The sequence below is a fragment of the Anomaloglossus baeobatrachus genome, chromosome 12, assembly GCF_048569485.1.
Source record: "Anomaloglossus baeobatrachus isolate aAnoBae1 chromosome 12, aAnoBae1.hap1, whole genome shotgun sequence".
Lineage (NCBI taxonomy): Eukaryota > Metazoa > Chordata > Amphibia > Anura > Aromobatidae > Anomaloglossus > Anomaloglossus baeobatrachus.
The window spans coordinates 48,776,236-48,801,604 of record NC_134364.1 but is presented as its reverse complement, the minus strand read 5'-3'; the positions used below and the strand labels follow the sequence as shown (position 1 = coordinate 48,801,604).

At 51.5% G+C, this 25,369-nt stretch overlaps 1 protein-coding gene across 1 annotated transcript in view; it reads right to left on the bottom strand.

The window, feature by feature from the left end:
* Window positions 1-25,369, bottom strand: part of EXOC5 (exocyst complex component 5) — a 146,280-nt gene that overhangs the window by 43,798 nt on the left and 77,113 nt on the right. Inside the window, exons 8-12 of the mRNA XM_075330100.1 lie at window positions 25,056-25,100; window positions 24,831-24,971; window positions 22,637-22,719; window positions 786-995; window positions 545-692 (exon numbers count right to left, since the gene is read on the bottom strand). Of these exons, the coding sequence (XP_075186215.1) occupies window positions 545-692; window positions 786-995; window positions 22,637-22,719; window positions 24,831-24,971; window positions 25,056-25,100 (627 nt within the window). The remainder of the gene's footprint in view (window positions 1-544; window positions 693-785; window positions 996-22,636; window positions 22,720-24,830; window positions 24,972-25,055; window positions 25,101-25,369) is intronic.

Below are 25,369 nucleotides of genomic sequence, written 5' to 3'. Positions count from 1 at the left end.
AGGCGGCCCCTCACCATGCAGTCTGCCCTTACTAACATGACAGAATGGCTGGTGGTGCAGAGCTCACTGATACCAGTGTGGTCCTGTAATAGGAGCCACCAGGGTAACAAATTAGATGATAACATTTCTTCCCCCTTTCCATTCTAATTAGGTCTATTTGCTCTTTTCGAGTTCCTCAGTAGTTCTTTAGAGAATATATATATATATATATATATATATATATATATATATATATATATATATATATATATATATATATATATATATATATATATATTATATATAATGTGTTACATATATATTTTTATTTATTTTACAACAGGTGCCAGATTGCAACTTTTCTGGACAATTTCAGGCATATGGAGTGGTTTTCCAGACCGTACATCTCTTCCTGTTCTATAGCAATTCGGTTGTATTCTACAGAGGTCATCACCCTCCAAAAACACATTTTAATGATCAAAAGTGAGGAAAAAAATATTACACTTGACAAAAAAAAAAAAATCACATAAAGCTGGATATGTAGAACCAGATCCTAGGGATGTACCTTATGGCATCTTTCAAAGGCATGTTTGGTTTCTTGTAAGAGGTTGACCACCACTTCTTGTGACAGAAACGTCTCCCCGTGAGTTTCTATGCTTGGGCCCAGAGGCAGATTCGTGCGCTGTCTGATCCTTTCCTTGAGGTCCTGAATTCTGTCATTGAACATAACAGGGTCACCCGTGAGATTGTCTTCGGCTCCTCAGATGAGGTACATTACACGCGAGACGTGTGATTCTGACACTCACCCTCCGCTCCCGATCGGTCTCTTCTGATGGTTCTTGGAATCGTAATATCGCTGTAAGATCGCTGAACTCCGACTTTTTAGGTAACCAATTTCTACGTCAATATAGTTCTCCAGGTAAGAGATGAAGACAGACTTGATCAATTTGGACAAGAACGTCTGCTTATCCGTCCCCAGATTAAATTCCATAAGTTTACTGGAAAGGCTTGTGGTTCTGTGTAGAAATAAAAGATTAGAGTCATTAATGGGGAAAAAAAAGCCAATAAATCAAGTCATGAAAATAATCCCCTGTCCACATGCCCCATCCTTATCCAGAGCTGCTAGGGAATATTAGCGCCCCCCCCCCCCCCCAGTCTTGTAGACTTGTCACAGCCATGGTTGCCTATTCCACCCAAAACATTCGTGCTATGGCTGCAAATAGTCTTCGTAAAAAGTCTCTATAGTTTTGAGTTTCCACCTCCTACGGTTACAGACCATGGATCTACTCCTGCAGCAGATGTTGCTACCTCTCATTTATCCTACTTTCTGCCATTGGCAAACAAAGACAACCCTGCTCGTAAGAGCTTACGATCAAGAATGGGGTGAGGTGGGGTGAAGTGCTTATTTAAGACAACGGTCCACCCATTCCATAAAGAATGGGGGGATAGATGAAGGCTGCATGAACCAGTCACCAGCCATTCTTTGTAATGCTTTTGGGTGTGGTAGAGATTGAGGGAAAACTATGTTCTGAGAAATAATAGATGGGATATATATGAATTGACTTTGATTAGGGAGTGTGATAGAAACTCTAAAAAGATGTGTTTTTAAGGAGCGTCTGAAGTTCTGGAAGTTGTGGATTGTCATAGTTTCTTGGGGTAGAGCGTCCCAGAGGATTGGTGCAGCTCGGGAGAAGTCTTGGAGCCGGGAGTGGGAGGTTCGGATTAGTGTGGATGTTAGGCTAGAACCACATCTATGCGAGTAAAATCGGTCCGACTGGGCTGAAAAAAACTCGGCTGATTTTAGTTCACCTTAGGTCCGAGTGCAACGCTAGTGCGATGCTTTTTCTGAATAAATTATTGATTTTGCTCGCGTGTGCAACGAGTGTGTGTCGCGTTTGCGATGCTAGTTTCCTGCAACATCTTAACTAGATAAAAAGTGATTACACATGTGTCATTTAATTTACCTTTGGGAATGTGATGTTACATTCATCTGTTGAATATTTAATGAGCATAGTTCCTGCCACACTCGCAAATGTGAACGCTGGTGCGCGTGTGTGATCCTTCTTTTAATCCACTTCCATAGGGAATCATTGAGAAAAATGGTTCGAGAAACTCGCAAAAAAGCAGCATGCTGCGATTTTTTTCTCAGTCCGATTTGGACGGAGGGAAAAAAAAAAAAAAAAATATTGCATATGCGAGCTGAATCATTCACTAAGGCTCCTTTCACACATCTGGCTTGAGCTCTGCGGCTCAATCCGGCTGTGCAAGCTATGCAACGGATGCGGTGAACACACCGCATCCTTTGCATAAGTTTTTCCTTTGCAGCCAGTCCGGTTTTTGCCGCTTGCGGCATGCTACTGAGCATGCGCAGTGGCACAAACCGCATGCGGCGGCCGGATGCGGTTATTGCCGCATCCGGCCGCCATAGGCATGCATTGAAAAATGCGCCGCATCGGCGAATGCGGCGAGATGCGTTTTTTTTTTTGCCGCACGAAAAAACGTGCCAGGCAACGTTCCTTCCGGCCGCCGCATCGGCTAAATCTGCCGCATGCGGCAAAGAAGGGAATTTTGTTTACTTACCGTAAATTCCTTTTCTTCTAGCTCCAATTGGGAGACCCAGACAATTGGGTGTATAGCTACTGCCTCCGGAGGCCGCACAAAGTACTACACTTAAAAGTGTAAGGCCCCTCCCCTTCTGGCTATACACCCCCCCGTGGGAGCACGGGTCCCTCAGTTTTAGTGCAAAAGCAAGAAGGAGGAAAGCCAATAACTGTTTCAAAAACAAATTCAATCCGATAAACAATATCGGAGAACGTAACTTATCAACATGAACAACATGTGCACCCGAAAAACAAATACCCTAAGAAAAAACAGGGCGGGTGCTGGGTCTCCCAATTGGAGCTAGAAGAAAAGGAATTTACGGTAAGTAAACAAAATTCCCTTCTTTTTCGCTCCTAATTGGGAGACCCAGACAATTGGGACGTCCAAAAGCAGTCCCTGGGTGGGTAAAAGAATACCTCGTGATCGGGCTGTCAGGCAGCCCTTTCTTACAGGTGGGCCACCGCCGCCTGCAGGACTTGTCTACCTAGGCTGGCATCCGCCGAAGCGTAGGTATGCACCTGATAATGCTTGGTAAAAGTGTGCAGACTCGACCAGGTAGCCGCCTGGCACACCTGCTGAGCCGTAGCCTGATGCCGTAATGCCCAGGACGCACCCACGGCTCTGGTAGAATGGGCCTTCAGTCCAGAAGGAGTCGGAAGCCCAGCAGAACGGTAGGCGTGAAGAATTGGTTCCTTGATCCACCGCGCAAGGGTGGATTTGGAAGCTTGCGACCCTTTATGCTGACCAGCGACCAGGATAAAGAGTGCATCCGAACGGCGCAGAGGCGCCGTGCGGGAAATGTAGATCCTGAGTGCTCTCACCAGGTCCAACAGATGCAAACCCTTTTCAAATTGGTGAACTGGATGCGGACACAAAGATGGTAAAGTGATATCCTGATTGAGATGAAAGGAAGATACCACCTTGGGAAGAAACTCTGGAATTGGACGCAGTACTACCTTGTCTTGGTGAAACACCAGGAAGGGAGATTTGCAAGATAACGCCGCCAGCTCTGACACTCTCCGAAGAGACGTGACCGCCACCAGAAAAGCCACTTTCTGTGAAAGCCGAGAAAAGGAAATCTCCTTCATAGGCTCGAAAGGTGGCTTCTGGAGAGCAATTAGAACCTTGTTCAGATCCCAGGGTTCCAATGGCCGCTTGTAAGGGGGAACGATATGACAAACCCCTTGCAGGAACGTGCGTACCTTAGGAAGTCGCGCCAGGCGCTTCTGAAAGAATACGGATAGCGCAGAGACTTGTCCTTTAAGGGAGCTAAGCGACAAACCTTTTTCCAACCCAGACTGCAGGAAGGAAAGAAAAATAGGCAATGCAAATGGCCAGGGAGAAACTCCCTGAGCAGAGCACCAAGATAAGAATATCTTCCACGTTCTGTGGTAGATCTTGGCGGAGGATGGTTTCCTAGCCTGTCTCATGGTGGCAACAACATCATGAGATAAACCTGAGGTCCCTAGGATCCAGGACTCAATGGCCACACAGTCAGGATCAGGGCCGCAGAATTCCGATGGAAAAACGGCCCTTGAGACAGCAAGTCTGGACGGCCTGGTAGCGCCCATGGTTGTCCTACCGTGAGATGCCACAGATCCGGGTACCACGACCTCCTTGGCCAGTCTGGAGCGACGAGAATGGCGCAACGGCAGTCGGACCTGATTTTGCGGAGCACTCTGGGCAACAATGCCAGAGGTGGGAACACATAAGGTAGTCGGAACTGCGACCAATCCTGAACTAAGGCGTCTGCCGCCAGAGCTCGGTGATCGTGAGACCGTGCCATGAAAACCGGGACCTTGTTGTTGTGCCGTGACGCCATCAGGTCGACGTCCGGCATCCCCCAGCGGCGACAGATCTCCTGAAACACGTCCGGGTGAAGGGACCATTCCCCTGCGTCCATGCCCTGGCGACTGAGAAAGTCTGCTTCCCAGTTTTCCACGCCTGGGATGTGAACTGCGGATATGGTGGATGCTGTGTTTTCCACCCACGTCAGAATCCGCCGGACTTCTTGAAAGGCTTGTCGACTGCGTGTTCCCCCTTGGTGGTTGATGTACGCCACCGCTGTGGAATTGTCCGACTGAATCCGGATCTGCTTGCCCTCCAGCCACTGTTGGAAGGCTCGCAGAGCAAGATAGACTGCTCTGATTTCCAGAACATTGATCTGAAGGGTGGACTCTCTCTGAGTCCACGTACCCTGAGCCCTGTGGTGAAGAAACACTGCTCCCCACCCTGAGAGGCTCGCATCTGTCGTGACCACCGCCCAGGATGGGGGTAGGAACGACTTTCCTTTTGACAATGAGGTGGGAAGAAGCCACCATCGGAGAGAGTCCTTGGCTGCCTGAGAGAGGGAGACATCCCTGTCGAGGGACGTCGACTTCCCGTCCCATTGGCGGAGAATGTCCCATTGTAGAGGGCGCAGATGAAACTGCGCGAAAGGGACTGCTTCCATTGCTGCCACCATCTTCCCTAGGAAATGCATGAGGCGCCTCAAGGAGTGGGACTGGTTCTGCAGGAGAGATTGCACCCCTGTCAGCAGAGAGCACTGCTTGTCCAGTGGAAGCTTCACTATCGCTGAGAGAGTATGAAACTCCATGCCAAGATATGTTAGTGATTGGGTCGGGGTTAGATTTGACTTTGAAAAGTTGATAATCCACCCGAAACTTTGGAGAGTCTTCAGTGCCACGTTCAGACTGTGTTGGCATGCCTCTTGAGAGGGTGCCTTTATAAGTAGATCATCCAAATACGGGATCACGGAGTGACCCTGCGAGTGCAGGACAGCTACTACTGCTGCCATGACCTTGGTGAAGACCCGAGGGGCTGTTGCCAGCCCGAAAGGTAACGCTACGAACTGCAGGTGTTCGCTTTCTATAACGAAGCGTAGAAAACGCTGATGCTCTGGCGCAATCGGCACGTGAAGATAAGCATCTTTGATGTCTATTGATGCTAAGAAATCTCCTTGAGACATTGAGGCTATGACGGAGCGTAGAGATTCCATCCGGAACCTCCTGGTTTTTACGTGTTTGTTGAGCAACTTTAGATCCAGGACGGGCCGAAAGGACCCGTCCTTCTTTGGCACCACAAACAGATTGGAGTAAAAACCGTGACCTTGTTCCTGAAGAGGAACGGAAGTCACCACTCCTTCCGCCTTTAGAGCGGCCACCGCCTGCAGCAGAGCATCGGCTCGGTCGGGCGGTGGGGAAGTTCTGAAGAAACGAGTTGGAGGACGAGAGCTGAACTCTATCCTGTACCCGTGAGACAGAATGTCCCTCACCCAACGGTCTTTGACCTGTGACAGCCAAATGTCGCCAAAGCGGGAGAGCCTGCCACCGACCGAGGATGCGGAGAGAGGAGGCTGAAAGTCATGAGGAAGCCGTCTTGGTAACGGTTCTTCCTGCTGTCTTTTTTGGGCGTGACTGAGTCCGCCAAGAATCTGAGCCTCTCTGATCCTTTTGAGTCCTTTTGGACGAGGAGAATTGGGACCTGCCTGAGCCTCGAAAGGACCGAAAACCAGACTGACCCCTCCTTTGTTGGGGCTTGTTTTGTCTGTGTTGAGGTAAGGATGAGTCCTTACCCTTGGAGTGTTTAATGATTTCATCCAAACGCTCCCCAAACAATCGGTCACGAGAAAAAGGCAAACTGGTTAAGCACTTCTTGGAAGCAGAATCTGCCTTCCATTCTCTCAACCACAGGGCTCTGCGCAAAACCACGGAGTTGGCTGACGCCACCGTCGTACGGCTCGTAGAGTCCAGGACAGCATTAATTGCGTAAGACGTGAATGCAGACATTTGAGAGGTCAATGGTGCCACCTGCGGGGCAGATGTACGTGTGACCGAGTCGACTTGTATAAGCCCAGCTGAAATAGCTTGGAGTGCCCATACGGCTGCGAAAGCTGGCGCCAACGACGCTCCAATAGCTTCATAGATGGATTTCAGCCAGCGCTCCATCTGCCTGTCAGTGGCATCTTTAAGTGCCGCTCCATCTTCTACTGCAACTAAAGATCTAGCTGCAAGCCTGGAGATTGGAGGGTCCACCTTGGGACACTGGGTCCAACCCTTGACCACGTCAGGGGGAAAAGGATAGCGTGTATCTTTAAGCCGTTTAGAAAACCGCTTCTCAGGATAAGCGTGGTGTTTCTGGATTGCATCTCTAAAGTCAGAGTGGTCCAGAAAAGTGCTTAATTTACGCTTGGGATATCTGAAATGGAATTTCTCCTGCTGTGAAGCTGCCTCCTCCGCAGGAGGAGCTGGCGGAGAAATATCTAACATCCTATTGATGGACGCTATAAGATCATTCACTATGGCGTCACCATCCGGTGTATCCAGATTGAGAGCGGTCCCAGGATCAGAATCTTGATCAGTTACATCCGCCTCATCACCCATAGATTCGTCCCGCTGGGATCCTGACCAGTGAGACGAAGTTGAGGGCCCCTCATAACGAGCCCGCTTAGGTTGTCTGGGACTGTCGTCCGAGTCAGAATCGTCACCCTGGGGTGCATGTGACACCCCCGGAGCTTGGAAGTGTTCCAGCTGAGGGGGACCAGGGAGCAATGATGCCACAGTGTCCATGGTCTGAGTTACTGGTCTAGACTGCAATGTTTCAAGAATCTTTGACATGGTCATAGACAATCTGTCAGCAAAAACTGCAAACTCCGTTCCTGTCACCTGGACAGCATTCACAGGTGGTACACCCTGGGTCACGTCCAGCAGAGGCCCCGGCTGTGCAAGTTGCACAGGGGCCGAGCACTGCACACAATGGGGGTCAGTGGAACCTGCCGGTAGAGCAGCCCCACATGCGGTACAGGCAGCATATAATGTCTGTGCCTTGGCACCCTTGCGTTTTGCGGACGACATGCTGTTGCCTCCTCGTAATCTAGGAGGGTATATAGCCGAGAATCACCAGCGACCGTACAATACAAAGTATTTGCAAACACAAAATACTCAGTATACAAACGGCACAAGTGGGGGTGAGCCCTTGAGGCTGCTTACCGCCCGCTGAACAGCGGGTATGAGGCCGTAGAATCCCGTGTCTGGGTCTCCCCGTCTCCCCTCTGCAGCTCAGCGTGCAGGCAGGAATGGCTGCCGGCGTTCTGTGAAGAGGGGCGGACCGTGGGCGTGCCACAAACAAAGTGCGGGAAACTGCGTCCTACTGTGCCTGGTGTGAGGGCTGGAGTATGTAAAAAAGACTCCAGCCCTCAGCGCTGATGCTCTGTACAGCGTCCCGCCCTCCTCCTGACTGGCAGGTGCGGAGGCGGGAACGAACGAACTAGGCCGCAAAAGCCGGGGACTGTAGTAATAAGCGCGGCCGTGATATATGCACGGTCAGCGCGGAAGTCCCCGGCGCACCACAAGTCCCAGCCGCGTCGCAGTCCCAGCGGCCGGCGCGACCGTTCTCCCTGAGTCTACCCACTCAGCTAAGCTGAAGTGAGGAAATGGCACAAGCGCAGCAGCGCTGTTGTCCCCGGCGCACTAACACACCCAGCAATGCTGCGGTGTGCGCGCGTATGCACGGGGACACAGAGTACCTTGACGGAGCAGGGCCATGTCCCTGACGATACTCAGCTCCATATCCAGCGGCTTCTCCAGGGGCTGCGGATGGAGCACGGTCTCAGTGCCTGGAGACCGGTAAAATCCCACTTCGCCCAGAGCCCTAATGGGGATGGGGAAGGAATCAGCATGTGGGCTCCAGCCTCCGTACCCGCAATGGGTACCTCAACCTTAACAAGCACCACCGACAGAAAGTGGGGTGAGAAGGGAGCATGCTGGGGGCCCTGTATGGGCCCTCTTTTCTTCCATCCGACATAGTCAGCAGCTGCTGCTGACTAAACAGTGGAGCTATGCGTGCGTGTCTGACCTCCTTCGCACAAAGCAAAAACTGAGGGACCCGTGCTCCCACGGGGGGGTGTATAGCCAGAAGGGGAGGGGCCTTACACTTTTAAGTGTAGTACTTTGTGCGGCCTCCGGAGGCAGTAGCTATACACCCAATTGTCTGGGTCTCTCAATTAGGAGCGAAAAAGAAAACCGGATGGGACGCAAGGCCTTGCGGCACAATGCGGCACTAATTAAAGTCTATGCAGAAAAATCGCAACCGGCAGCAAAAAAAAAAAAACGGTTGCGATTTTCCTGCAAAGTGCCGGATTGTGCCGCATTGCAGAAGCCGGAGGTGTGAAAGCAGCCTAACATGTGTCCGATTCCAATGCGAGATTTTCTCACATTGCTCTACTGCGAGAAACTCGCAAGTGAGGAGCAGCCCTTAGTCGAAAGTTGTTTGCGGAGCGTAGAGAATGAAGGGAATTTTGTTTACTTACCGTAAATTCCTTTTCTTCTAGCTCTAATTGGGAGACCCAGACAATTGGGTGTATAGGCTATGCCTCCGGAGGCCGCACAAAGTATTACACTCAAAAGTGTTAAGCCCCTCCCCTTCTGCCTATACACTCCCCGTGCTCCCACGGGCTCCTCAGTTTTGGTGCAAAAGCAAGAAGGAGGAAAAAGAATTATAAACTGGTTTAAAGTAACTTCAATCCGAAGGAATATCGGAGAACTGAAACCATTCAACATGAACAACATGTGTACACAAAGAAGGGAATTTTGTTTACTTACCGTAAATTCCTTTTCTTCTAGCTCCAATTGGGAGACCCAGACAGTGGGTGTATAGCTACTGCCTCTGGAGGCCGCACAAAGAACTACACTTAAAAGTGTAAGGCCCCTCCCCTTCTGGCTATACACCCTCCCGTAGGAGTACGGATTCCTCAGTTTTAGTACCAAAGCAAGAAGGAGGAAAGCCAATAACAGTTTCAAAAACAAATTCAATCCGATAACAAGATCGGAGAACTTAAGAAACAACATGAACAACATGTGCACCCGAAAAACGAAACCCTAAGAACAAATAGGGCGGGTGCTGGGTCTCCCAATTGGAGCTAGAAGAAAAGGAATTTACGGTAAGTAAACAAAATTCCCTTCTTCTTTTTCGCTCCTAATTGGGAGACCCAGACAGTGGGACGTCCAAAAGCAGTCCCTGGGTGGGTAAAAAGATACCACATGAACGGGCTGTCAGACAGCCCTTTCCTACAGGTGGGCCACCGCCGCCTGAAGGACCTGTCTACCTAGGCTGGCATCTGCCGAAGCGTAGGTATGCACTTGATAGTGTTTGGTAAACGTGTGCAGACTCGACCAGGTAGCCGCCTGGCACACCTGCTGAGCCGTAGCCTGATGCCGCAATGCCCAGGACGCACCCACGGCTCTGGTAGAATGGGCCTTCAGTCCAGATGGAATCGGAAGCCCAGCAGAACGGTATGTGTGAAGAATTGGTTCCTTGATCCACCGCGCCAGGGTGGATTTGGAAGCTTGCGATCCCTTATGCTGACCAGCGACTAGGACAAAGAGCGCATCAGAACGGCGCAGAGACGCCGTGCGAGAAATGTAAATCCTGAGTGCTCTCACCAGGTCCAACAGATGTAAACCTTTTTCAAATTGGTGAACTGGATGCGGACACAAAGATGGCAAAGTGATATCCTGATTGAGATGAAAGGAAGAAACCACCTTGGGAGAAAACTCTGGAATTGGACGCAGTACTACCTTGTCTTGGTGAAACACCAGGAAGGGAGATTTGCAAGATAACGCCGCTAGCTCGGACACTCTTCGAAGAGACGTGACCGCCACAAGAAAAACTACTTTTTGTGAAAGCCGAGAAAGGGAAACCTCTTTCAAAGGCTCGAAAGGCGGCTTCTGGAGAGCAATGAGAACCTTGTTTAGATCCCAGGGTTCCAATGGCCGTCTGTAAGGAGGAACGATATGACAAACTCCTTGGAGAAACGTGCGTACTTTAGAAAGCCGTGCCAAGCGCTTCTGAAAGAATACGGATAGCGCGGAGACTTGACCCTTAAGAGAGCTAAGCGACAAACCTTTTTCCAACCCAGACTGCAGGAAGGAAAGAAAAATTGGCAATGCAAATGGCCAGGGAGAAACTCCCTGAGCCAAGCACCAAGCTAAGAATATCTTCCACGTCCTGTGATAGATCTTAGCTGAGGATGGTTTCCTAGCCTGTCTCATTGTGGCAACAACTTCATGAGATAAACCTGAGGCCGCTAGGATCCAGGACTCAATGGCCACACAGTCAGGTTCAGGGCCGCAGAATTCAGATGGAAAAACGGCCCTTGAGACAGTAAATCTGGACGGTCTGGCAGTGCCCACGGTTGGCCTACCGTGAGATGCCACAGATCCGGGTACCACGACCTTCTTGGCCAGTCTGGAGCGACGAGAATGGCTCGATGGCAGTCGGACCTGATTTTCCTGAGAACTCTGGGTAACAATGCTAGAGGTGGGAACACATAGGGTAGTCGGAATTGCGACCAATCCTGAACCAAGGCGTCTGCCGCCAGCGCTCGGTGATCGTGAGACCGTGCCATGAAAACTGGGACCTTGTTGTTGTGCCGTGACGCCATCAGATCGACGTCCGGCGTCCCCCAGCGGCAACAGATCTGCTGAAACACGTCCGGGTGAAGGGACCATTCTCCTGCGTCCATGCCCTGGCGACTGAGAAAGTCTGCTTCCCAGTTTTCCACGCCTGGAATGTGAACTGCGGATATGGTGGACGCTTTGCTTTCCACCCACGTCAAAATCCGCCGGACTTCTTGAAAGGCTTGGCGACTGCGTGTTCCCCCTTGGTGGTTGATGTACGCCACCGCCGTGGAATTGTCCGACTGAATCCGAATCTGCTTGCCTTCCAGCCATTGTTGGAAGGCTCGCAGAGCAAGATAGACTGCTCTGATTTCCAGAACATTGATCTGCAGGGTGGACTCTTCCTGAGTCCACGTCCCCTGAGCCCTGTGGTGGAGAAACACCGCTCCCCACCCTGATAGGCTCGCATCCGTCGTGACCACTGCCCAGGATGGGGGTAGGAACGACTTTCCCTGTGACAATGAGGTGGGGAGAAGCCACCAACGCAGAGAGTCCTTGGCAGTCTGAGAGAGGGAGACAGTCCTGTCGAGGGACGTCGATTTCCCATCCCATTGGCGTAGAATGTCCCATTGTAGAGGGCGCAGATGAAACTGCGCGAACGGGACCGCCTCCATCGCTGCTACCATCTTTCCTAGGAAATGCATGAGGCGCCTCAGTGAGTGCGACTGACTCTGAAGGAGAGATTGCACTCCTGTCCGTAGCGAACACTGCTTGTCCAGTGGAAGCTTCACTATCGCTGAGAGAGTATGAAACTCCATGCCAAGATAAGTCAGAGATTGGGTCGGGGTTAGATGAGACTTTGGAAAGTTGATAATCCACCCGAAACTCTGGAGAGTGTCTAGTGCCACCTTCAGACTGTGTTGGCATGCCTCTTGAGAGGGTGCCTTTATAAGCAGGTCGTCTAGATACGGGATGACCGAGTGACCTTGCGAGTGCAGAACAGCTACTACTGCTGCCATGACCTTGGTGAAGACCCGGGGGGCTGTTGCCAGACCGAAAGGTAACGCTACGAACTGCAGGTGTTCGTCGTGTATGACGAAGCGTAGGAAACGCTGATGCTCTGGCGCAATCGGCACGTGGAGATACGCATCTTTGATATCTATTGATGCTAGAAAATCTCCTTGAGACATTGAGGCTATGACGGAGCGTAGGGATTCCATCCGGAACCTCCTGACTTTTACGTGTCTGTTGAGCAACTTTAGATCCAGGACGGGTCGATACGATCCGTCCTTTTTTGGGACCACAAACAGATTGGAGTAAAAACCGTGACCTTGTTCCTGAAGAGGGACGGAGGTCACCACTCCTTCCGCCTTTAGAGCGGCCACCGCCTGCAACAGAGCATCGGCTCGGTCTGGTGGTGGAGAAGTTCTGAAGAAACGAGTTGGCGGACGAGAACTGAACTCTATCCTGTACCCGTGAGACAGAATATCCCTCACCCAACGGTCTTTGACGCGTGACAGCCAAATGTCGCCAAAGTGGGAAAGCCTCCCACCGACCGAGGGTGTGGGAATCGGAGACTGCAAGTCATGAGGACGCCGTCTTGGCAACGGTTCCTCCGGCTGTCTTTTTTGGGCGTGACTGAGACCTCCAAGAATCTGAGCGTCTCTGATCTTTTTGAGTCTTTTTTGACGAGGAGAATTGGGACCTGCCCGGTCCTCGAAAGGACCGATAACCAGACTGACCCCTCCTCTGTTGGGGTTTGTTTTGTCTGTGTTGCGGTAAGGATGAGTCCTTACCCTTGGAGTGTTTGATGATTTCATCCAAACGCTCTCCAAACAATCGGTCACGAGAAAAAGGCAAATTGGTTAAGCACTTCTTGGAATGAGAATCTGCCTTCCAGTGTCTCAACCACAGGGCCCTACGCAAAACAACGGAGTTGGCTGACGCCACTGCCGTGCGGCTTGTAGCGTCAAGAACAGCATTAATCGCGTACGACGCGAATGCCGCCATTTGCGAGGTCAATGGTGCTACCTGCGGGGCAAATGCACGTGTGACTGAGTCGACTTGCACAAGCCCGGCTGAGATAGCTTGGAGTGCCCATACGGCAGCAAAAGATGGCGCTAACGACGCTCCAATAGCTTCATAGATGGATTTCAGCCAGAGCTCCATCTGCCTGTCAGTGGCATCTTTAAGTGCCGCTCCATCTTCAACTGCAACCAAGGATCTAGCTGCAAGCCTGGAAATTGGAGGATCCACTTTTGGACACTGGGTCCAACCCTTGACCACCTCAGGGGGAAAAGGATAGCGTGTATCTTTAAGCCGTTTAGAAAAACGCCTTTCCGGATAAGCGTGGGGTTTCTGGATTGCGTCTCTAAAGTCAGCGTGGTCCAGAAAAGTGCTTAATGTACGCTTAGGATATCTGAAATGGATTCTCTCGTGCTGCGAAGCTGACTCCTCTACAAGAGGAGCTGGTGGGGAAATATTTAACATCTTATTGATGGACGCTATAAGATCATTAACTATGGCGTCACCATCTGGTGTATCTAGATTGAGAGCGGTCCCAGGATCAGAATCCTGATCAGTTACGTCCGCCTCATCACCCATAGATTCATCTCGCTGGGATCCTGACCATTGAGATGAATGTGAAGGCCCCTCATAGCGAGCCCGCTTAGGTTGCCTGGGGCCATCGTCCGAGTCAGAGTCTTCACCCTGAGGTGTATGTGCCCGTCCCGGAGCTTGGAAGTAATTCAGCTGAGGGGGACCAGGGGGCAATGATTGCACAGTGTCCGTGGCCTGAAGTACAGGCCTAGCTCGCAATGTGTCAAGAATTTGTGACATAGTGAGAGTCATTCTGTCAGCAAAAGCCGTAAACTCAGTTCCTGTCACCTGGACAGCATTCACAGGTGGTACACCCTGGGTCACGTCCAGCAGAGGTCCCGACTGTGCAAGTGCCGCAGGGGCCGAGCACTGCACACAATGGGGGTCAGTGGAGCCTGCCGGTAGAAAAGTCCCACATGCGGTACAGGAAGCATATAATGTCTGTGCCTTGGCACCCTTGCGTTTTGTGGACGACATGCTGTTGGCTCTCTGCAATGTGAGAGAGTCTATAGCCAAAGGGCGACCAGCGCTATGCAGTACAAAGTATTTGCAGGAACAAAATACTAAGATTACTACTGGCACAAGAGGGGGTGAGCCCAGAGGGCTGCTTACCGCCCGCTGAATAGCGGGTAAGAGGCGCAGAATTCCTTGTCTGGGTCTCCCCGGCTCCCCTCTGTAGTTCAGCGTGTCAGCAGGAATGGCTGCCGGCGTCTGTGGAGAGGGGCGGCCCGTGGGAGTTCCCAAACAAAAGTGCGGGAAACAGTGTCCCCTCTGTGCCTATTGTGAGGGCTGGAGTATGTAAAAACGACTCCAGCCCTCAGCGCTGATGCACTGACCAGCGTCCCGCCCCTCTCCTGACTGGCAGGTCTGGGGGCGGGAACGAACGGAACCAGGCCGCAAAAGCCGGGGACTCGAGTTATCAGCGCGGCCGCCGTAAAAGCGCGGCCCGCGCTGAAGTCCCCGGCGCACCACAAGTGCCAGCCGCGCCGCAGTCCCAGCGGCCGGCGCGACCGTTCCCCAAGAGTGTGCCTGCTTCAGCGAGCTGAATGAGGCCATGGCACAAGCGCCGCAGCGCTGATGTCCCCGGCGCACTACAACACCCAGCATGCTGCGGTGTGAGCGCCAAATGCACGGGGACACAGAGTACCTTGAGGAAGCAGGGCCATGTCCCTGATGTACTCCGCTCCATCCAGCATCTTCTCCAGGGGCTGTAGATGGAGCACGGTCTCAGTGCCTGGAGACCAGTAAATCCCACTTCACCCAGAGCCCTGTAAAAAGGGATGGGGAAGGAATCAGCATGTGGGCGCCAGCCACCGTACCCGCAATGGGTACCTCAACCTTACAAACACCTCCGACATACAGTGGGGTGAGAAGGGAGCATGCTGGGAGCCCTGTATGGGCCCTCTTTTCTTCCATCCGACATAGTCAGCAGCTGCTGCTGACTAAAAACAATGGAGCTATGCGTGCGTGTCTGACCTCCTTCGCACAAAGCTAAAACTGAGGAATCCGTACTCCTACGGGAGGGTGTATAGCCAGAAGGGGAGGGGCCTTACACTTTTAAGTGTAGTTCTTTGTGCGGCCTCCAGAGGCAGTAGCTATACACCCACTGTCTGGGTCTCCCAATTAGGAGCGAAAAAGAAAAAACAGGGGCGGGTGCTGGGTCTCCCAATTAGAGCTAGAAGAAAAGGAATTTACGGTAAGTAAACAAAATTCCCTTCTTCTTTGTCGCTCTATTGGGAGACCCAGACAATTGGGACGTCCAAAAGCAGTCCCTGGGTGGGTAAAATAATACCTCGTAAGAGAGCCGTAAAACGGCCTCTTCCTACAGGTGGGCAACCGCCGCCTGAAGGACTCGTCTACCTAGGCTGGCATCCGCCGAAGGATAGGTATGCACCTGATAGTGCTTCGTGAAAGTGTGCAGGCTCGACCAGGTAGCCGCCTGACACACCTGCTGAGCCGTAGCCTGGTGCCTCAAAGCCCAGGACGCGCCCACGGCTCTGGTAGAATGGGCCTTCAGCCCTGAGGGAACCGGAAGCCCAGCCGAACGGTAAGCTTCGATAATTGGCTCCTTGATCCACCGAGCCAGGGTTGATTTGGAAGCCTGTGACCCTTTACGCTGGCCAGCGACAAGGACAAAGAGTGCATCCGAGCGGCGCAGGGGCGCCGTACGAGAAATGTAGAGTCTGAGTGCTCTCACCAGATCTAACAAGTGCAAATCCTTTTCACATTGGTGAACTGGATGAGGACAAAAAGAAGGTAAGGAGATATCCTGATTGAGATGAAAGGGGGATACCACCTTAGGGAGAAATTCCGGAACCGGACTCAGAACTACCTTGTCCTGGTGAAACACCAGGAAAGGTGCTTTGCATGACAGCGCTGCTAGCTCAGACACTCTCCTAAGTGAAGTGACTGCTACTAGGAAAACCACTTTCTGCGAAAGGCGTAAGAGAGAAATATCCCTCATTGGCTCGAATGGTGGTTTCTGAAGAACCGTCAGCACCCTGTTCAGATCCCAGGGTTCTAACGGCCGTTTGTATGGAGGGACTATGTGACAAACCCCCTGCAGGAACGTGCGTACCTGTGGAAGTCTGGCTAGGCGCTTCTGGAAAAAACACAGAGCGCCGAGACTTGTCCCTTAAGGGAGCCGAGCGACAAACCCTTTTCCAGTCCAGATTGAAGGAAGGACAGAAAAGTGGGCAAGGCAAAAGGCCAGGGAGAAATACCCTGATCAGAGCACCACGACAGGAAAATTTCCCATGTCCTGTGGTAGATCTTGGCGGACGTTGGTGTCCTAGCCTGTCTCATAGTGGCAATGACGTCTTGAGATAACCCTGAAGACGCTAGGGTCCAGGACTCAATGGCCACACAGTCAGGTTGAGGGCCGCAGAATTCAGATGGAAAAACGGCCCTTGAGATAGCAAGTCTGGTCGGTCTGGTAGTGCCCACGGTTGGCGACCGTGAGATGCCACAGATCCGGGTACCACGACCGCCTCGGCCAGTCTGGAGCGACGAGGATGACGCGGCGGCAGTCGGCCCTGATCTTGCGTAACACTCTGGGCAACAGTGCCAGCGGAGGAAACACATAAGGGAGCTGAAACTGCAACCAATCCTGAACTAAGGCGTCTGCCGCCAGAGCTCTGGGATCTTGAGACCGTGCCATGAACGCTGGTACCTTGTTGTTGTGCCGGGACGCCATGAGATCGACGTCCGGCACCCCCCAGCGGCAACAGATCTCCTGAAACACGTCCGGGTGAAGGGACCATTCCCCTGCGTCCATGCCCTGGCGACTGAGATAATCTGCTTCCCAGTTTTCCACGCCTGGAATGTGAACTGCGGAGATGGTGGAGGCCGTGGCTTCCACCCACAGTAGAATCCGCCGGACTTCCTGGAAGGCTTGCCGACTGCATGTGCCGCCTTGGTGGTTGATGTATGCCACCGCTGTGAATTGTCTGACTGAATTCTGATCTGCTTGCCTTCCAGCCACTGCTGAAACGCTTTCAGGGCAAGATACACTGCCCGTATTTCCAGAACATTGATCTGAAGCGAGGACTCTTGCTGGGTCCACGTACCCTGAGCCCTGTGGTGGAGAAAAACCGCTCCCCACCCTGACAGACTCGCGTCCGTCGTGACCACCTCCCAGGATGGGGGTAGGAAGGATTTCCCTTTCGATAATGAAGTGGGAAGAAGCCACCACCGAAGGGAAGCTTCGGTCGCCTGCGAGAGTGAGACGTTCCTGTCGAGGGACGTCGGCTTCCTGTCCCATTTGCGAAGGATGTCCCATTGAAGAGGACGCGGGTGAAACTGCGCGAAAGGAACTGCCTCCATTGCTGCCACCATCTTCCCCAGGAAGTGCATGAGGCGTCTCAAGGTGTGTGATTGACCTTGAAGGAGAGATTGTACCCCTGTCTGTAGTGTCTGTCTGCCGCCATTGCTACCATCTTACGTGAGAAGTGCATGAGGCGTCTCAATGTGTGCGACTGATCCTAAGGAGAGATTGCAGTTTTGTCTGTAGTGAACGCTGTTTGTCTAGCGGAAGCTTCACTATCGCTGAGAGGGTATGAAACTCCATGCCAAGGTATGTCAGCGATTGGGCCGGTGTCAGATTTGACTTTGGAAAATTGATGATCCACCCGAAACTCTGGAGAGTCTCCAGGGTAGCGTCGAGGCTGTGTTGGCATGCCTCTAGAGAGGGTGCCTTGATCAACAGATCGTCCAAGTACGGGATCACCGAGTGACCCTGAGAGTGGAGGACCGCTACTACAGTAGCCATAACCTTGGTGAAAACCCGTGGGGCTGTTGCTAGGCCGAACGGCAGTGCCACGAACTGCAGGTGTTCGTTCCCTATGGCGAAGCGCAAGAAGCGCTGGTGCTCTGGAGCAATCGGTACGTGGAGATAAGCATCCTTGATATCGATCGATGCAAGGAAATCTCCCTGGGACATTGAGGCGATGACTGAGCGGAGGGATTCCATCCGGAACCGCCTGGTCTTTACGTGTTCGTTGAGAAGTTTCAGGTCCAGGACAGGTCGAAAAGACCCGTCCTTCTTTGGGACCACAAACAAGTTGGAGTAAAAACCGTGGCCCTGTTGCTGAAGAGGAACAGGGACCACCCCTCCTTCTGCCTTCAGAATGCCCAGCGCCTGCAGAAGAGCCTCGGCTCGCTCGGGAGGCGGGGATGACCTGAAGAATCGAGTCGGGGGACGAGAGGTGAACTCTATCTTGTAACTGTGAGACAGAATGTCTCTCACCCAGCGGTCTTTTATTCGTGGCAGCCAGGTGTCGCAAAAGCGGGAGAGCCTGCCACCGACCGAGGATGCGGAATGAGGAGGTCGAAAGTCATGAGTAAGCCGCTTTGTTTGCTGCTCCTCCGGTGGTCCTTTTAGGACGTGACTTAGACCGCCATGCATCAGAGTTCTTTTGCTCTTTCTGAGGCCTTTTGGACGAGGCGAATTGGGACCTGCCCGCGCCCCGAAAGGACCGAAACCTCGACTGCCCTCTCCTCTGTTGGGGTATGTTCGGTTTGGGCTGGGGTAAGGATGTATCCTTTCCCTTGGATTGTTTGATGATTTCATCCAAACGCTCGCCAAACAATCTGTCGCCAGAAATTGGCAAACTGGTTAAGCGCTTTTTGGAAGCAGAATCTGCCTTCCATTCCCGTAGCCACAAGGCCCTGCGGAGTACCACCGAATTGGCGGCTGCCACCGCCGTACGGCTCGCAGAGTCCAGGACAGCATTAATAGCGTAAGACGCAAATGCCGAGGTCTGAGTGGTAATGGACGCCACTTGTGGCGCGGACGTGCATGTGGCTGCTTCAATTTGCGCTTGACCTGCTGAGATAGCTTGTAGCGCCCATACAGCTGCGAATGCTGGGGCAAAAGAAGCGCCGATCGCTTCATAGATGGATTTCAACCAGAGCTCCATCTGCCTGTCAGTGGCATCCTTGAGTGAAGCTCCATCTTCCACTGCAAATATGGATCTAGCCGCCAGTCTGGAGATTGGAGGATCCACTTTGGGACACTGAGTCTAACCTTTAACCACGTCAGGTGGAAAGGGATAACATGTATCCTTAAGGCGCTTAGAAAAACGCTTATCTGGACAAGCATGGTGATTCTGGACTGTCTCTCTGAAATCGGAGTGGTCCAGAAACATACTCGGTGTACGCTTGGGGAACCTGAACCGGAATTTCTCCTGCTGAGAAGCCGACTCCTCTGCTGGAGGGACTGAGGGAGAAATATCCAGCATTTGATTGATGGATGCAATAAGATCATTCACTATGGCGTCCCCGTCTGGAGTATTAAGATTGAGAGCGCCCTCAGGATCAGAATCCTGATCAGCTACCTCCGCTTCATCAACTCGAGATTCCCCCCGCTGAGACCCTGAACAATATGATGATGTCGAGGGAAAATCTAAGCGAGCTCGCTTAGTCGGTCTGGGGCTGGGGTCTGTGTCAGAACCCTCAGCCTGGGAGCTATGAGATACCCCGGGAAGACATTGTTGGTCCAACTGAGGGGGGCCAGGGAACAAAGATTCAACAGAGTCCCTGTGCTGAGATACCGGCCTGTACTGCAAGGCTTCTAGTATCTTAGCCATAGTCTCAGAGAGTGTTGCAAACTCTGTCCCCGTCACCTGGACATTGTCAGCAGGTGCCTCCCCCTGGGCCCCTCTGAGCAGAGGCTCTGGCTGAGCAAGTTTTACAGGGCCCGAGCACTGTATACAATGAGGGTCAGTGGAACCTGCCGGTAGCGGGGACGTACATGCGGCGCAGGCAGCATAGTAAGCCTGTGTTTTGGCACCCCTGCCTTTTGTGGGTGCCATGCTATTATCTTCCCTGAGCAACACAATAGGGTTTATAGCTAGAAATCAACTGTGCACTATACCGTGTAAAATAAACATAATATGATACACTACTGCACAATGGGGCTAGCACCACAGGTGCTGCTTACCACCCGCTTAAAGCGGTCGTGATGCCACCAGAGTCCCTGCCTGGGTCTCCCAGATTTTGTCCCCCTCTGCAGCTCCGAGGAGCTGACAGGAATGCGTCCTGAGGAGAGGAGGGAGCCGTGGGCGTGACCCAGAAAAGTGCGGGAACTGGTGCCTGCACTGTGCACAGTGAGGGGAGTGGAGTATGCAAAGCATGCTCCAGCCCTCAGTGCTGCTCGTTCTGTGCAGCTTCCCGCCCTTCCCCTGCCTGTCAGGGCTATGGGCGGGAGGAAAGGAAACTAGGCCGCAAACAAGCCGGGGACTCTAGTAATAAACGCGGCCGTCGTAAAAGCGCGGCCGGCGTGGAAGTCCCCGGCGCACTACAAGTCCCAGCCGCGCCGCAGTGTCCAAGGCAGCGGCGGTCAAAGCGGCAGTCCCTATACATAAACACACTCAGCAACGCTGAGTGTGTAATGGCACATATTAACCCGGTCAGCGCCGCGGTCCCGGGTGCACTAGCACACCCAGCAAAGCTGGAGTGTTGCTGTGCGCGGTCCCCACGGGGACACAGAGTACCTCCAAGTAGCAGGGCCATGTCCCTGAACGATACCCGGCTCCTATCCAGCAGGCTCCACAGGAGTTGTGGATGAAGCACGGTCTCATGTGCCTGGAGACCGATAGGATCCCACTTCCACCAGAACCCTGAGGGGGATGGGGAAGGAAAACAGCATGTGGGCTCCAGCCTCCGTACCCGCAATGGATACCTCAACCTTACAACACCACCGACAAGAGTGGGGTGAGAAGGGAGCATGCTGGGGGCCCTATATGGGCCCACTTTTCTTCCATCCGACATGGTCAGCAGCTGCTGCTGACCAATCTGTGGAGCTGTGCGTGCGTGTCTGACCTCCTTCGCACAAAGCAAAAAACTGAGGAGCCCGTGGGAGCACGGGGAGTGTATAGGCAGAAGGGGAGGGGCTTAACACTTTTGAGTGTAATACTTTGTGCGGCCTCCGGAGGCATAGCCTATACACCCAATTGTCTGGGTCTCCCAATAGAGCGACAAAGAAAAGTAGGGTGATAGACAGAGAGGAGGGTGGATATTTAGGGGGGTGCCCCACTTTGGAGAGCTTTGTGGATGAGAACAAGTTATTTAAATTGGATCATATGATGTAGGGGCAGCCAGTGCAATGACTGGCACAGAGTGGAAGAGTCGGAGTAATGATTAGCCACATAGGTGACCCTGGCTGCTGCACTAAGAGGGGAAAGTCTAGTGAGGGGGAGGACAATTAATAGAGAGTTACAGTAATCAAGGCGGGAATGGATCAGGGCCACAGTGAGGGATTTTGTAGTTTCCATGGTGAGAAAGGGGCGAATTCTAGAGATGTTCTTCAGGTGCAGGCAACAAGAGATTGTATATAGGAGGTGAAGGAAGGATTGGGGTCAAGTATAACACACAGAGAGCAGGGTCTGCTGCCTAGGAGTTATCATGGTGCCGCACACAGAGAGGGAGATGTCGGGTTTAGAGAAGTTAGTGGACGGTGGGAGCAGAAGAAGTTCAGTTTTGGATAGGTTAAGTTTCAGATAGAGAGCAGATATGACGCTGGAAATTGCGGACAGTCACTGGTGTTCTGTAGTACAGCCTATAGGTAGTGAATGGAGCAGTGGTGACACATGCTCACTGCCCGTTCACTGGATAAGTTAGGCCACCCATTTTTGTGATCGATGAGCGTTCAGTGGTTAGGCCCTCAGCGATCATTCATCATCTCTTCTGTGGACCGGTAATACAGGTTGCTTATGAGACTAAAGAGGGCTTTACATGCTGCGACATCGCTAGAGTTTGCACCCGCCGTTTGTGCGTCACGGGCAAATCGCTGCCCGTGGCGCACAATATCGCTAGCACCCGTCACACTACTTACCTTCCTAACGACGTCGCTGTGGGTGGTGAACAGCCTCTTTTCTAAGGGGGCGGTTCGTGCGGCTTCACGGCGGCATCACATGGCAGGCGTCCAATAAAAGCGGAGGGGCGGAGAGCAGCCGCATGAAAGTCACGCCCACATCGTTGCCGGAGGACGCAGGTAAGGTGTTGTTCCTCGTTCCTGGGGTGTCACACATAGCGATGTGTGCTGCCTCAGGAACGACGAAGAACCTGCGTCCTGCACCATCAACGATATTTGGGTTTTGAACGACGTGTCAACGATCAACGATAAGGTATTTTTGATCGTTAGCGGTCGCTTGTATGTGTCACACGCAACGAGGCCGGATGTGCGTCACGAATGCCGTGACCCCAACGACATCTCGTTAGCGATGTCGTTGCGGGTAACGGGACCTTAACTCTGTAAGATTCGGCTTCATAGGGTTGATGCTATAGATATATAAAACATTGAGATTGCTGATGTGAATGGGTTAATATGTGAGCCGAAGGATGATTTTCCATGCAAATGCAAGACACCCCCAACCCCCCCACCAAGACTCTCGATCTAAACAAAAAGAACAACTTCAACCCTGACGACAAGAAGTTCAAAGTGATTACATTTCCAGTGTTTTCTGCCTGCAGCTTTTCCTGAGATAAACATCCCCCCCCTTCCGAAAAAAATAAAATACGTGCATTGCTCAAAATAAATTTGCCAAATAAATCAATTTCACCTTGTGTACAGATCATAGAGATTCTTCAGATACTGCTCCGCATCCGATTTTCTGCATTCTTCCAGATGCTCTTTCACGAAATTCTGCAGTTAAAATTTAAGGGATAGAAAAGCAAAAAAAAAATAAAAAATAAAAAAAATCTGAGCCGACCGCGAGAAAGAGAAGATTATGTGTGTCCTGTACAATTAGACACAGCGCATGTAAACAAAATTATGAATGCGGAGATTTCCTTTTCATCTGCATGTAAATAAGCCTGGCCTAATCTCATGTGGTATCAGGCTGCGGGGACACAATGCGGCTGCTGGAAGATGACAGCCGAGGGAAAAAAAACAGGTAAATCCTATACCGGGGCTGACAACACTGCCCCCATCTCCATACTCCGAGATGTGACATGTGGAAGGGGTGTAGAGCTATACAAACCCTAAAAACAAAGGGGCTTATTATAGCTTTAGTACTTTATAATACAAAAACCATCATATTGGATATAGCAGGAAAGCCCGGGCATTTTATGGCAGCTGCAATTAATGGGAGTTAAAATGGTTGTCCAGGATGATATTTGGAAAGCAGAGTCCAGGCTTTGCTCCCTTCACCTTAATCCACTAAACTTTGTGGTGCTCCATGTCGGGCTTTGCAGGTGGCCCAATGTGCGCTCATGTGATCTGTCTGGGCTTATATGAGGGTCACCAAGATAGACACCCGTGTCTTGGTATTAAGACTTTTAGGGTTCCTAAGTCTTTTCTGCCTGCAGCCTCCAGTACCTCTACTACCTGCTTCCCAGTCTCCTGTCTGCAGTCTCCAGTACCTCCGCTACCTGCTTCCCAGTCTCCTGTCTGCATGTAGCCTCCAGTACCTCTACCTGCTTCCCAGTCTCCTGTCTGCAGCCTCAAGTACCTCCAATACCTGCTTCCCAGTCTCCTGTATGTCTGCAGCCTCCAGTACCTCAGCTACCTGCTTCCCAGTCTCCTGTATGCCTGTAGCCTCCAGTACCTCCACTACCTACTTTCCAGTCTCCTCTCTGCCTGCAGCCTCCAGTACCTCCGATACCTGCTTCCCAGTCTCCTGTCTGCATGTAGCCTCCAGTACCGTCTCCTGTGTGTCTGCAGCCTCCAGTACCTATGCTACCTGCTTTCCAGTCTCTTGTCTGCCTGTGGCTTCCAATATCTCTACTACCACTTTCCTGGTCTCCTGTGTGTCTGCAGCCTCCAGTACCGCCACTACCTGCTTTCCAGTCTCCTGTCTGCAGCCTCCAGTACCTGCGCTACCTACTTCCCAGTCTCCTGTCTGCCTGTGATCTCCAGCACCTCTGCTACCTGCTTCCCAGTCTCCTATCTGCCTGTAGCTTCCAGTATTTCTGCTACCTCTTTCCTGGTCTGCTTGCGGCCTCCAGTACCTACATGTTTCCCACATGCCTTACCTGCCACAGACGCCCATGGCCTGCGTGCCCACCCGGACCTGGCCTTAGAGGATCCACCTCAGTAGGAAAGCCTCTTAACAATATTGAAGATGACCTAGTACGGTTAATCAAAATCAAATCAGTGGGATTCGGTCATTGACCACGACGGCTAAATCACTCCATCCACCATTCTCAGCTCCATATGAAGGAAATGGAAGCTGAGCATTATGAGCTTTATGCACGTATGCACGGAAAATATCTGGTGGCCATGGAACCTGGCATTAGAAAATTGTTGGTGTCGAGAGTTGGACACCCACCAATCTGATTAAGATAAGTTATGACCTAAGTCCTAAAAAACCATTTAAAAAAAAATCAAGCCAGTCACAAAAGAAATGTGTACAGAGTTGAGATTGGCAAAAAGATTAACCATATCCAGCTTTGAGCTCTGATTTGGTCCATTGTTGCAGCCGGTGTTTTCAGCCCAGCATCTCATGGGTGCATCATACCTTCCTAAGCAACGTGAGGACATTGTGGGATCTAGGAAGCGACAAACGTTCAGGAGAGGATGAGGTCAGGATCCAAAGTACAAAAGTGAAGTCAGGCTGCAACAAAAGACCAAAAATCGGTGGTCGGAGATGGATATTGCTAATTTTTTTCATTCACCTCTCTTGCAAAGCTTTATCTGTGTGTATGGTGTAAATTTGCCCGTTTTTGCTACCAGAAGACTTTCCATGACCAGTCAGGAACATGGCTGTTTGTAAGCCATGCTTGTAAATTATTCTGTTTATGGTATACCCGTACCTGGATTTTTATTTCAAATATGTTTTGGATAAGTTTGGCCAAAATTATTTCTGGATTACTGAAAATATCTCCGACTTCCTTGTTGACACGTTGGCACAACACAGCCGAGTCCTCAAATATGTCATTCCTCATGTACGCCCCCTAAAATATAAGACCACCATTATAAACATTACTGCAAACATGACCGAATCCTCCCATTTTAGGACATAAGACGGCTCACATTACCTCCTGGCACTGATTGATGTATACATCCACACAATGGGAATACCCCTGTGGAGAGAAGAAGCGAAAAAAAAAAAAATCAGAAATACTCTACGAGTAATGGACAGAAAGCAGCGTTTTCAGTCCTGCTCCTGAGTCACAGTGTTTTATAAGCCGGAGCTGCATTCACAATTCTGCTTTACTTAGGAAAGAGTTAACAAGCTTGTCGGTAGCTCCTTAAAGGGAACTAATCACCAGGATTTTTGTATACAAGGTAAAGCCAGTGCTATACTGGCACTATCAGGCAGATTATCTACATACCGTTAGTGGTAGCTCGG